This window comes from Bombina bombina, chromosome 3, assembly GCF_027579735.1.
Source record: "Bombina bombina isolate aBomBom1 chromosome 3, aBomBom1.pri, whole genome shotgun sequence".
NCBI classification, from domain to species: domain Eukaryota; kingdom Metazoa; phylum Chordata; class Amphibia; order Anura; family Bombinatoridae; genus Bombina; species Bombina bombina.
The window spans coordinates 792683425-792698494 of NC_069501.1; the positions used below are offsets into that span (position 1 = coordinate 792683425).

A 15070-nucleotide genomic window follows, 5' to 3' on the forward strand; every position below is an offset into this window, starting at 1 on the left:
AATAGAGATTCAATTCTCTGTAAAATGTTCAAAAGTCAATTAATTCTTAAATCCCCGCTCCCAGGAGATTTTTGTGACATCATGAGATAGCTAATTACATCACACATTGAATCATTAATGGCATTGATAAATTATGAAGTCACAAGACATTATCAATAACATAACTACTGACAACACAAATCTTCAAATATTTTATCAAAATTATACATTTAATAGTTGAAAAATATAAATTAGTTATGTTACATAAATACTTTTAATTATTTATTTAAAAAATATTTTTACAGTGTTTTATGTGGAATATATATGACTATCATTAGTTGCTGGCTTATGCCAAATGGCTGTAAAGATTTTCTAAATACATAATATAGTTAACTTAAATATACTAATAACTGACTTATTATTACATTTATGCAACATTATTATTATTATTATTAATATCATCATTATTATTATTATTATTAGGTATAACTCTGCAACAGTAGTGCTTTATAGGGAGTACAATAAAAGCAAGGCAGACTAGGTCAGAAAGATTACTAGCCCGGGCCCCTGTTCCCTAAAGAGCTTAACTGTATTGTTTATTAATAATATAGTAGCAGTAGTAAAGATATTATTAAAAAAGACATCAAGAATTATTTCTTATTGTCATATAATTGGGGAAAAATATATGTTTTCTACATATATGGATATAAAAGGATGTAATATTTTTTGTTGAAAGATTTGTTGTTTGCATTGTACATGAGATTACATTATATATATATATATATATATATATATATATATATATATATATATATATATATATATATATATATATATATATCTGCTGACATTTATAATATAATTCATGGTATGATGTAAAGAAAAATCTCATATGTATTTATATTTGTGTTTCTGAAAATAAAATCTGTGATTTAACCCCTGATTTACCATATACTGGCATGGAGAAGTAATTAAACCCCTTGATTATAACAGACACACATGGACAACTAAAGTGTCAAATCACTGTTGTATAACACACTTGCCCCTGAGTGATTGTCCGATATGCACACAGAATGATTATTTTTTTACTTTGGAATGGTGACTCACAGTTCGCTGATATAGATGACTGGATTCTCACTTTGATTTGTGTTAACTACATTTCCCATAAAACCCTTATTATATACCATGATCTTTTGTTCTTTTATCTATATGAATAGCAAACATATTCATATCACAATATAACAGAAGTTTAACCCTTTTTTATTTTGTATGTTTTCAGATACATTGTTGCTAGGGCTACTGTGAAATGGATTCCAAAGTGAGAGAATCAGAGACCATGGCTGATGATAATTCATGTAAGTATTCCTTAGTTTTAAACACCAGATACTACTACTGTGCAAGTAATGATATACAGGACAATTTTTTGTTCGGGATTTATGATTGCTTCTCTGATTCAGTAAGTGCTTCCAGTCCAAATACTTCTAAGACAATATATACACACACATATATATATATGTGTGTGTGTGTGTATGTATATATATATATATATATATATATATATATATATATATATATATATATATATATATATATATATATAAAAATATGCACTATACATTAATTATTTATTTTGTCCCCTTTTCCTGTAATTTTCAGTTTTTCAGTTCCTGTTAGAAATGGAAGTGCAGAACACTGTTATATTCCAAACAGCCATTGGTTTGCACACTCTAGTGACCTATTTAAAACTGTCTCTAATTGGCCACAACAGAGAAGGTAACCTAAGTTACAACATGGCAGCTCCCATTCTTTTACAGAGACTAAAACTTTACACTTATTATGTCAATATTTAAACAACTAATGAATCTTTGAAAAAATACATCTACATGTTATTCTCAGACTAATCTTTTCTTTGAATGCTTCATTCTATCTAGCATTTATTTAGTGTTTAATGTCCCTTTAATAATGTAATTTTGTAAAGTTGTAAACTGCTATTGGCTTTTGATTCCAGAACTATAGTTTCTTCACTGTAAAAGAATTTGAGAAAGTTTTGTCCTCAACCTTATGTGAAGATGTTTGTTTTGGTAATATGTAGGCTCCTTGTGTCTCCAGTGATATCAGTTAACCCCTACTCTAATACTATAAAATTAAAATCATATTTACGGCCCATAAATACTTTGGTTATACTTTCCACCCACGGGAGCTTGCATGTTTTAGCTACAAATTATTACCATTGACCTCCACAACTTTCTGCTATATTTCTACACAAGTTCATCAGTGATCTGATTGCGCTAAGGCATTGTTACTTTTTACTCCCATATGGGTAATTGTTTGCAACTTTTCTTTTTATGCCATTTGTCTCTACAAAGGCTTGTGTGCTAGTGAACTCTAGATAAGCACATTTCTAAAATGTGCCCTCCCTCAATTCAAAAGTGCAACCTTCCATGTCTCACTGTAATTTCGTTTTTTAAATTAAGAAAACACAGAGGTGCCTACAGATACAACACATACACACAGGCACTCATGGACATCCACATGCACATAAACGCACAACCACCCATAGACATCTACATGCACAAACACAGGCACCCATAGACATCTATGTGCACATACACATACATAGCCATCAATAGAAATCCAAAGGCACACACACAGGTGCCAATAGACACCTGCATACACACACACAAACATCAACATGGACAATAAAGAACAAACATATATGCATATGCAAGATAGAAGCTTTGAGGTAAAATGTTTCTTTCATAAAGGTGGTGGGAGTCCACAATTCATTACTCCTGGGAATTATACTCTTGGCCACTAGGAGGAGGCACAGATCCCAAAACTTCAAGAGCCTGTAAAACCCCTCCCACCTTATTGGAAACTAGCCTTTTCTTTGCCTTCACAGGAGGAAGGTGAAGAAGGAAGGTGCTCCAGGTGCTTGTGAGAAGGGTGCTCAGACCAATTTGAGGTCTTTTTTTTCCTCTCAGAGAGCTACTGTTTGGACAAAGGGATGTCTTTGGAGTATAGGTAGTGGCACAAGAACACCATATGGGAGTTAGTCACAGGCCTGCCACAGTTGTAGCAGTGACTAGTTCCTAGCCTCCTCCTGTTGGTTCAACATTATACTCTATGGGCTAGATTACAAGTGAAGAGCTAATTTAATGTGCGCCCATAGAGGGGCAAATTTGCCCTTTTACGAGAACACATTAAATAACCAGTCATTACAATTGGATATTTAATGCTCCCGCAACATCATGATAGCACTTTGCGTTAAGAGAAATTAACCTGGGGAATCTCTTATCAGTGATAAGATCTCAGGGTGTGTTGATAGTTCCTTACCTGGATGATATCTTAGTACAGGCTCCATTTTTACATTAGGCAGTATCTCATACCAACAGACATTTTTGTTTTTTAAAGAGCATGGTTGCAAGTAAACTTTCCAAAAAGTTCTCTGTCCCCTCAGGCCAAAATTACTTTTCTGGGTGTAATAATCCACTCAGTCTCCATGACTCTGTCTTTGACAGAACAGAGAAGGATGAAGTTGCTCTCAGCCAGCTTGAGTAAATCTTCAGTCAGTTCCTTCATCTTCCGTAGCTCTTTGTATGGTAGTTTAAGGTCTGATGATAGTAGCCTCAGATGCTATTCCTCTAGCTTGGTTTCACATGAGACCTCTGCAGCTTTCTATGCTTCATTAGTGGTACAGATATTACACTCAGTTGGCTCAAAAGATTCTTTTGAATGCCAAAACAAGACCATCCTTTTCTTAGTAAATCAATCATCAATCTATTGTTCTGGGGGCATTCGTTGTCAACCCAAATTGGACGGTAATCTCGACAGATGCATGTCTTTCAGGTTTGGTTGCAGTCTTGGGGTCCCCGAGAGCACAGGGAGTTTGGTTTTAAGAGTTTTGCAGGTTCGTCCTTTTGAACATATGCATAATTTGAATATTAAGCTTTTGTCCTGGAAGGTCTTGTTTCTTTTGGCTATTTCTTCAACTACAAGAGTTTCTGAATTGTCCGTCTTTGTTTTCATAAGGTTAAGGCAGTTTTGAATACTAAGTTTGACTTTTTCCTAAAGTGATTTCTTCTGACATCTTCATACAGGCGATTGCTGTTCATTCTTTTTATTTAAATCAAAAGAATTTTAAGGAGAGGTTTCTCCATAATTTAGATGTGGCCAGAGCTTTGAAGTTCTATTCACAGGTTACTAAGGATTTTAAGTAATCTTCTAGCCTCTTTGTTCATTTTCTGCCATTTTGTTAGCCTCTTGGTTGTAGCTTTTGATTCATAAAGCTTACTTGGAGGTGTGTCAGTCTCCAGCTAAACGGATTACTGCTTATTATACCAGATCAGTTGCTACTTCTTGGACCTTTAAGAATGAGGACTCGGTTGATCAAATTTGCAAGGCAGCTACTTGTTTTTCCTTACATACTTTTTCTAAATTCTACCATTTGGATGTTTTTGCATCTTCTGAAGCAGCTTTTGGAAAGTCCTTCAGGCAGCTGTTTCTGAGAAACAAATATTTTTATTTTTATTTTTATTATTATTCATCAAAACTGATTGGAATAGTATAAGTTTCATCCCGTCCAGATTACTCCTGGACTCCACAGCTTGGGTATTAGTTCCCAGGAGTAATGGACTCTCAAAACCTTTATGAAAGAAAATATAATTTATTAGAAATTAATAAGACAGCGCCACCTAATGACTATACATGTATTTGTGTGTGTGTGTATATAGAAATGTATGTGTACAGAATAAAGGTAACTAATCAGAAAAGATTAGTAAATGATAAAAAAAACATGATAAACACTTGCCTGGCTAAACAGAGTGCTTACTCACAACGCATTTCAGGGACACGCCCCTTCATCAGGTGTAACCACTTAAGTGTTGGTACCTGTGTCGTCAAGCATTTTTTAATCCCACCCACAGGTTCTATTGGCCCATAGGTTTTATTGACATATTTTTTAACTGATAAAATATATTTATACTGAACGAAAACATATTAAATCTACTATCTTATAGAAAAACATATAGAACGTGTAAAAACACTCAATATTGTTGATAATCTTTGCGGTATTTAGACACAATAACATACTCTGTCCTTTACAAATATTAAGCATTTAACCAGCAGTTTACTGCAATAGCATAATCTGCCTTAACATAAATATCAATTTTATCATCGTTATTCTTATCATTAGGGAAATATTAGGAATTAGAAAAATGCTTCAATTGCTGCACAAATGGTTTTATTTATAAGTAGAACTAGGATCTATTACTATCTTTTTACTGTCTTTTATTGTTATCACAAAAAATATATTCTGAATTTAATTTGTTTCATTTTGTAAAGAAGATTTATTATACTGTATATACTGTACTCACATTGTAAAAATAATTTCTTCAAAAAAAGCACGTTGTTTAATCAAGAAATGTCTTACTGCACATCTACTAAGTTTTTGAGTGATACCACAATATAAGAAGGAGATATTGATTGTGCGCCATCCATTTTCTATTTCCCAGTATAACAAAGCTGTTGTAACAGGTGTTTGGGTTTCTTTAAATAGCAGGATAATGTTTGCATTATTGTTTGAAATATGATGTCCAACCTTTCACCCAGTTGCTCCCCAAGTATACCTGAATGACTGTGGGCCAGATTACAAGTGGTGCGCTTTTTAGCCCTTTTGCTCATGTGCAAACATCATTGGAAGTAAACTTTAACTGGGGGCGGGTTAAAAAGCGTATTACAAGTTGACAGTAAAATGTTTGAATGCGAGCAAAACCTGATGAGCACTAACTTCACGACTTTAGATATCGCAACCACGCTAACTTCTTCTCCTCATAGACTTTAATAGTGCTGTTAAAAAAACCTAACATTTATAGCTTACGCACTAACCTGACACAGCATTAGACCTACAGCGCTAAACCTGAAGGTAGTTTATGAATATTTTACATTCCAATGTTCCCAACATAGAAAAAAATGTTCTTCTATTTATTGATATATATATATATATATATATATATATATATATATATATATATATATATATATATATATATATATATAAATATATAGTATATATACACACACACCAGCCACTTTATTAGGTACACCTTGCTAGTACCTGGTTAGATCCACTTTTGCCTTCAGAACTGCCTAATTCTCGTGGCATAGATTCAACAACTCCTCAGACCTTGTGGTCCATATTGACATGATAGCATCACGCAGTTGCTGCAGATTTGTCGGCTGCACATCCATGATACGAATCTCCCGTTCCACCACATCCCAAAGTTGCTCTATTGAATTGAGATCTGGTGACGGTGAAGGCCATTGGAGTACAGTGAACTCATTGTCATGTTCAAGAAACTAGTTTGAGATGATTTGAGCTTTGTGACATGGTGCATTATCCTGCTGAAAGTAGCCATCAGAAGATGGGTACACTAGAGTCATAAAGGAATGGACATGAACAGCAACAATACTCAGGTAGGCCGTGGCATTTAAACGATGCCCAATTGGTACTAAGGGGCCCAAAGTGTGCCAAGAAAATATCCCCCACACCATTACACCACCACCAGCCTGAACGGTTAATACAAGGTAGGATGGATCCATGCTTTCATGTTGTTTACACCAAATTCTGACCCTACCATCTGAATGTCACAGCTGAAATCGAGACCAGGCAACATTTTTCCAATCTTCTATTGTCCAATTTTGGTGAGCCTGTGCAAATTGAAGCCTCAGTTTCCTGCTCTTAGCTGACAAAAGTGGCACCCAGTGTTGTCTTCTGCTGCTGTAGCCCATCTTCTTCAAGGTTCGACGTGTTGTGCGTTCAGAGATGGTATTCTGAATACCTTGGTTGTAACGGGTGGTTATTTGAGTTACTGTTGCCTTTTTTTCATCTCAAACCACTCTGCCCATTCTCCTCTGACCTCTGACATCAGCAAGGCATTTTCATTCATACAACTGCCACTCACTGGATATTTTCTCTTTTTCGGACCATTCTCTATAAACCCTAGAGATGGTTGTGCGTGAAAATCTCAGTAGATCAGCAGTTTTTCAAATACTGGTTGATTAGCAATTTGTGTTACCAAGCAATTGAACAGGTGTACCTAATAAAGATATATATATATATATATATATATATATATATATATATATATATATATATATATAAATAAATATATATATATATAAATATATATATATATTTAAAACACTAAGAACATTTTCAACTATGTGAAGAACATTGAAACAAAATATTTACAGTAAATTCAAAGTTAAACACATAATAAAATATTCAAATTGAATAAAAATTATTTTTCATGTTTTAAGGTATTTGAGTAGAAAGGGCTCAAAAGTGTATATATTTGTATATATGTGTTTGTATGTGTATTATGTGTATACATATATAAATAGGTAATGACATAAATACACATGTATATACACATATATCCATATATATATATATAGAGAGAGAGAGAGAGAGAGACACACACATACACATATGTAGATAGCTATATATATATATATATATATATTATATATATATATATATATATAGAGAGAGAGAGAGAGAGAGAGAGAGAGAGAGAGAGAGCAACAAACGAAAGCACTCTCAGGTCTTGTTACTAGTGGGTCATAAACCAATGTTTATTGACGTTTCGGGGGTTTACACAGACCCCTTCATCAGAATAAAGAAAAAGTGTCACATCACAATCTTATATAGTGTTAAACAATCAAAATTACAAACCAATACAAACCATCTTTGTCAAACAATTGCGTTCCTGAGTAATTCAGTGGAACGCACGCCATGTGTTCCACTGAGACCGGAAGTGCCACCACTTCCGGTTTACTATAACATAATTGCATTCTCAAAGGGAAAAACATTTTACTTTGCAATAACTACATACATAGTGAATTCTAGTGCTTCATGCCAAGTTTATAATGTGAGGTGAAAAGCTATCCTTAACGTTGAACCAAACACTCTCATATTGTGTGCAATCGTGGTTGGAACGCATGTATGCGTTCCAACAAACCGGAAGTCCCTCTATTTCCGGTCTTACGAACATTGTGCAAAAGTGAAGAGGAGCTTTTAATGATCAAAGGTTTAGTTTTGTAGCTTAATAACAAGACCTCTAGATGTTAATCTGTGATCTGGGCTGAAATGCATGTCAAATAATGTTAGCTATAACGTATATTAGGATCGTAAAACCGGAAGTGACATCACTTCCGGTTGTGCTTACAAATAATGTTACCCGTTCGCCTGACTCACTGAATTACACAGGAACTCAATTGTTTGACACAGATGGTTTGTATTGGTTTGTAATTTTGATTGTTTAACACGATATATGATTGTGATGTGACATTTTTTCTTTATTCTGATGAAGGGGTCTGTGTGAACCCCGAAACGTCAATAAACATTGGTTTATGACCCACAATTAACAAGACCTGAGAGTGCTTTCGTTTGTTGCTCTATTCATTTCATGTTTGCATCCAGGCAGTTGACCCAGGAGGACAGATTTACTTTTAAGGTTGCGTTTATATATATATATATATATATATATATATATATATATATATATATATATATATATATATATATATATATATATATATATATATATATATATTTGTGTGTGTATAAATATACATTTTTTTAACTGGTACATTTAAAGGGATACTGAAACCATTTTTTTTCTTTTATGATTCAGATAGAGCATGCAGTTTTAAGAAACTTTCTAATTTACTATTATCACATTTTCTTCGTTTTTCTTGGTATCTTTATTTGAAAAAGCAGGAATGTAAGCTTACTAGCCGGCCCATTTTTGTTTCAGCATCTGGGTAGCGCTTGCTCATTGGTGTCTAAATTTAGCTTAACGGAAACTTAACAGCCAAAACTGCTGGAGCTTCCTGAAGCTCCAGGCATCTTCCCGCATATGTAACCAGAGTACAATCGGTGCCAGTGGAAGGTGTAGGAAGGAATCTGGGAGGCGGGTGGGTGGCCAAGCAGGGAGGGGGGGGGAGGTAGAGAGTGAGAGGGCCCTTTGCTACAAAAAGAAAATTAAGGTTCAGGGAGGGATTGGGCAGCTATACTACAGAAACAGGGGTGGGGGATCCCTAATTGAGGATTGCTATAAAACAGAAAATTATAATATATATAAAACTAGGGCTGCAACTAACGATTATTTTCATAATTGATTAATCGGCCGATTATTTTTTCGATTTATCGACTAATCGGATAAAAAGAGAATCAACTTCAGACTAAAACTTTACATTAACACAACTGTTTCCTCAATTTTTAAGCAGCAGAGCACAGTTTTATAATCAAACAAAACTACACAAACAAAACCACAAACTGTTTGAAAAGAGGTAGAACTAGAAAGAGTTAGACTACCACTGTTAATAACATTCTGTTGTTCACTCTTTCAGAAACTTTGCATTGAAATGCAAAAATCTCAACATGTCCATATGCTTCTGGCTAAGGCTGGTTCTCTGTTTGCAGCTATATTTCCTGCAGCAGAGAAAAGGCTGTTGAGGTGTATAAGTAGGGTTTTGCCAATTTCACCAAAGTGGGATATTTATATTTGTTAGCTCTTCACCAATGCTAAGTGTTTTCTACCTTGGCAAGGGGCCTCTCAAAGTAACCCATGACTTCATTCTAACATAAAAATATCTTGAATATCTATATGCAATGGTAAATAACCATCTATAAGGTTAGGGGAAATATCTAGTCCACTCTAAAAATAAAGAATATATACTTATAATGGTTGAATCTGGTACATATTATCACAATTTATAAAAAATATAAAAAAACTATAAAAAACAAAATCAAAAGCGCTAAGGACTGTATATCAATAACAGGACAAAGCCTTACACATTTATTTATACAGTACATATAATCAGCAATACGCTAATAATTGTGCAAACAGATAATAGTGCACATCAATTTAAATAACTCCCATCAATCTAGGGGCAAGGTGTAAACAACAAGCTTGGCACTATATCATGAAAAGCATAGTTCCAAATCACCTGATTTAATATAAACAATCCAAATGATGACTATTATATCTGGGTTGCAGATAAGCCAGGGGTAGTTGTAAACGTATACTGTCCTGGAAAAGTGAAAAGTAGACGTCTGTAGACGTCCTTTAGGCTAATGACATAACCATAAACACAATAGCATATGCAGGAGTTCATTGGAGTGAAGCAGCTGGTGTTGTGCACAGACCAACTAATTGCAAACCAACTAATCGATTATGAGATTATGAGATTCGTTGACAACTATTTTCATAATCGATTATTATCGATTATGATGATTAGTTGTCGCAGCTCTATATAAAACATTATATAAAAAATATTTTATAGGTACTGGTACCTAAGATGGTGGGCTCTAATTAGAGGGGGAAGGGTTAGAAAACTGTTTGGGGGGATGAGGGAGGTTGGAGGGTAAGGGGGGATCCTACACTGCAGAAAATATAAAAATGTATTTATTTAATAAATAAAAAAATCTTTAAACTGGCATACTGTCTGCCAGTACCTAAAATGGGAGTGACCAGTGGGGGTGAGGTAGGGAAGAGAGCTGTTTGTGAGGGATCAGGGGGTGGAAAGTGTCAGGTGGGAGGGTAATCTTTACACTAAAGCTAAAATTAACCTTACAAGCTACCTGATTAACTCCTTCACTGCCGGGAATAATAGAAGTGTGGTGCACAGCTGCAATAAGTTGCTTTCTAATTACCAAAAAGCCAAATATGTCTGCTATTTCTGAAAAAAGGGGATCCCAGAGAAGCTTCTATAACCATTTGTGCCATGATTGCACAAGCGGTATGTAAATAATTTTAGTGAGAAACCCAAAGTTTGTGAAAAAGTTAGATATTTTATATTTGATTACATTTGGCAGTGAAATTGTGGTATGAAATATACCAAAAGGGGCTTAAATCAATACCTTAGGTTGTCTACTTAAATATATATATATATATATATATATATATATATATATATATATATATATATATATATATATATATATATATATATATATATATATATATATATATATATATATATATATAGTTTTAACAGGTAAATAAAATAATGTGGTAATGAGTGATAGCAAAAATGCTAAAAATTCTCCGGTATTTTGGGCAAGTTTTTCTCTGAAAGTCCCAGTAGTGAAGGGGTTTAATATAACAATGTTGGTTATGCAAAACTGGGGAATGGGTAATAAAGGGATTATTTATATTTTAAAACAAATACAATTTTGGTTTTGACTGTCCCTTTAAGCTTCATTAAATAAATCAAGTTAAGTCAATATTCTTAGTCTGACTGTGGAATCTTTTGGGCCTTTTAAGACAGTAGTTTATACATTTTGATGTGTTCAAATGCCTTTTCTTTAGATTTGAACTGACAGTAAATCAATGGATGATTATGTATGTGTTATATGTGCATAAGTTCACATTTAAATCAGAAGGTGGCAGCAAATTGCCTTATTGTCAGTAAGTACAATTTGCAAAACAAGAGCCAAAGTTTAAAAAAGACTTTTCACTGCACATTTTGGAGGAGAGCTCCCCCCACAATATATATATTAAAAATACATTTTATGTATTTTGTTCACAAAATATATATATATATATATATATATATATATATATATATATATATATATATATATATATATATATATATAGATAGATAGATAGATAGATAGATAGATAGATAGATAGATAGATAGATACATTTTAATTGTAATGTTCTATAGATATGTATTGGAATATTTGCACTACTGAAATCATTAATCGAGTGTACGTAATAGATTCTAAATGGCATATTCATGCTGATAAGGACTTTAATTGATGTGTGATTGGTATGTAAGTGAGATAAAGAAAATATGCACACATTAAATTTGAAGTACAGTTACAGCAAGGAAAATTGATTTACTTTGGATATGCCATTGTGTGGTTTTGTAATGTTAAAGTGATAAATACTTAATTTATTTATTTATTTAATTTCCCTATTTTATGAAAAAAAATATAGAGATACACATTTCCTTAATCTTTATGCTGCAAAGCGGCATTTACTCAGAGCAAGAACTTCACCGCATAAACTATAAATGCATAAAAATCAAACTACCTTGGGATTTTAACTGATGACTTTTGCTGTCTCTTGAGATATTTTATTATTATTTTTTATAGCAGATTCCTACCCATAATGACATCACATAGCACATAATACAGCTGACCAATGCTAGTCTGTCGTGGCTCCATGGGAGCCTTTAATTATGTAAAAAAAAAATGTGTGTTTTAATGAAAAAGTGTTAAGTAATACGTTTAAATATAAAGTGAAACTAGCATGTAAGTGTATGTTTGTGTGCAACTTATATCTATGTATATATCGCTCACTGGCTGATAGGGACAATTCCCCCCCCCCCCCCCCCCCCCCCACACACACACAAAATAATAGTTTATTAAAGGGACACAAAACTCAGTTTTTTTTTCTTTCATGATTTAGAAAGAGCATGTGATTTTAAACAACTTTCTAATTTACTTCTACTATCTAATTTGCTTCATTCTCTTGATATCCTTTGCTAAAAAGCATATCTAGATAGGCTCAGTAGCTGCTGATTGGTGGCTGCACATAGATAATTTCTAATAGAATTTCCTCTATATAATTATCATTTAAAAATAGGAATGAGTGCTCATTAACCCTCCCTGTCCTCCCCATTCCCTGTTCTTTATCCTTACTTATACAACTGCTGCACATAGATGCCTCGTGTGATTGACTCACCCATGTGCATTGCTATTTTTTCAACAAAGGATATCTAAAGAATGAAGCAAATTAGATAATAGAAGTAAATTGGAATGTTGTTTAAAATTGTATTCTCTATTTGAAACTTGAAAGACAAATTTTGTTTTAAGTGTCTGTTTAAGCATATACAAATCTATTTTTCTCACAGAAAAAAAATTAATACATTTTAAAATAACCTCTTTAAAGTAATAACATATTTGAGTACAATGTACCCTTAAAAAAACATTCGGCTAGATTTAGAGTTTGGCGTTAGCCGTCAACACCAGCGTTAGAGGTTTTGGGCTATCGCTGGTATTTAGAGTCAGCCAGGAAAGGGTCTAACGCTCACTTTGCAGCCGCAACTTTTCCATACCGCAGATCCCCTTACGTCAATTGTGTATCCTATCTTTTCAATGGGATCTTTCTAACGCCGTTATTTAGAGTCGTGGCTGAAGTGAGCGTTAGAAATCTAACGACAAAACTCCAGCCGCAGAAAAAAAACAGGAGTTAAGAGCTTTAAGGGCTAACGCCGGTTTATAAAGCTCTTAACTACTGTGCTCTAAAGTTCACTAACACCCATAAACTACCTATGTACCCCTAAACCGAGGCCCCCCCACATCGCCGCCACTCTATTAAATTTTTTTAACCCCTAATCTGCCGACCGCACACCGCCGCCACCTACGTTATCCCTATGTACCCCTAATCTGCTGCCCCTAATACCGCCGACGCCTACATGATATTTATTAACCCCTAATCTGCCGCCCCCGCTATCGCTGACACCTGCATATTTTTTTAACCCCTAATCTGCCGCTCCGTACACCGCCGCAACCTACATTATACCTATGTACCCCTAATCTGCTGCCCCTAACACAGCCGACCCCTATATTATATTTAACCCCTAATCTGCAGCCCCCAACGTCGCCTCCACCTACCTACAATTATTAACCCCTAATCTGCCGACCAGACCACACCGCTACTCTAATAAATGTATTAACCCCTAAAGCTAAGTCTAACCCTAACACTAACACCCCCCTAACTTAAATATAATTTAAATCTAATGAAATAAATTAATTCTTATTAAATAAATTATTCCTATTTAAAGCTAAATTCTTACCTGTAAAATAAACCCTAATATAGCTACAATATAAATTATAATTATATTGTAGCTATTTTAGGATTAATATTTATTTTACAGGCAACTTTGTAATTATTTTAACCAGGTACAATAGCTATTAAATAGTTAATAACTATTTAATAGTTACCTAGTTAAAATAATTACAAAATTACCTGTAAAATAAATCCTAACCTAAGTTACAATTAAACCTAACACTACACTATCAATAAATAAATTAAATAAAATACCTACAAATAAATACAATGAAATAAACTAACTAAAGTACAAAAAAAAAAAGAACTAAGTTACAAAAAATAAAAAAATATTTACAAACATTAGAAAAATATTACAACAATTTTAAACTAATTACACCTACTCTAAGCCCCCTAATAAAATAACAAAGACCCCCAAAATAAAAAAATGCCCTACCCTATTCTAAAATTAAAATAGAAAAGCTCTTTTACCTTACCAGCCCTGAAAAGGGCCCTTTGCGGGGCATGCCCCAAAGAATTCAGCTCTTTTGCCTGTAAAAAAAAACATACAATACCCCCCCAACATTACAACCCACCACTCACATACCCCTAATCTAACCCAAACCCCCATAAATAAACCTAACACTAAGCCCCTGAAGATCTCCCTACCTTGTCTTCACCACGCCGGGTTCACCGATCGATCCAGAAGAGCCTCCGATGTCTTGATCCAAGCCCAAGCGGGAGGCTGAAGATGTCCATGATCCGGCTGAAGTCTTCATCCAAGTGGGAGCTGAAGAGGTCCATGATCCGACTGAAGTCTTCTATCAAGTGGCATCTTCAATCTTCTTTCTTCCGGATCCATGTAGTTCATCCCGCCGACGCGGAACATCCATCTTCACAGACGACTTCCCAACGAATGACGGTTCCTTTAAGGGACGTCATCCAAGATGGCGTCCCTCGAATTCCGATTGGCTGATAGGATTCTATCAGCCAATCGGAATTAAGGTAGGAAAATTCTGATTGGCTGATGGAATCAGCCAATCAGATTCAAGTTCAATCCGATTGGCTGATCGGATCAGCCAATCGGATTGAGCTTGCATTCTATTGGCTGATCGGAACAGCCAATAGAATGCGAGCTCAATCTGATTGGCTTATCGGATCAGCCAATCGGATTGAACTTGAATCTGATTGGCTGATTCCATCAGCCAATCAGAATTTTCCTACCTTAATTCCGATT

General features: G+C 34.3%; 1 protein-coding gene across 1 annotated transcript in view; it reads left to right on the forward strand.

The window, feature by feature from the left end:
* Positions 1–15070, forward strand: part of CRACDL (CRACD like) — a 280038-nt gene that overhangs the window by 85312 nt on the left and 179656 nt on the right. Inside the window, exon 2 of the mRNA XM_053707696.1 lies at positions 1259–1334. Coding sequence (XP_053563671.1) covers positions 1286–1334 — 49 coding nt within the window. The 5' untranslated portion in view covers positions 1259–1285. The remainder of the gene's footprint in view (positions 1–1258; positions 1335–15070) is intronic.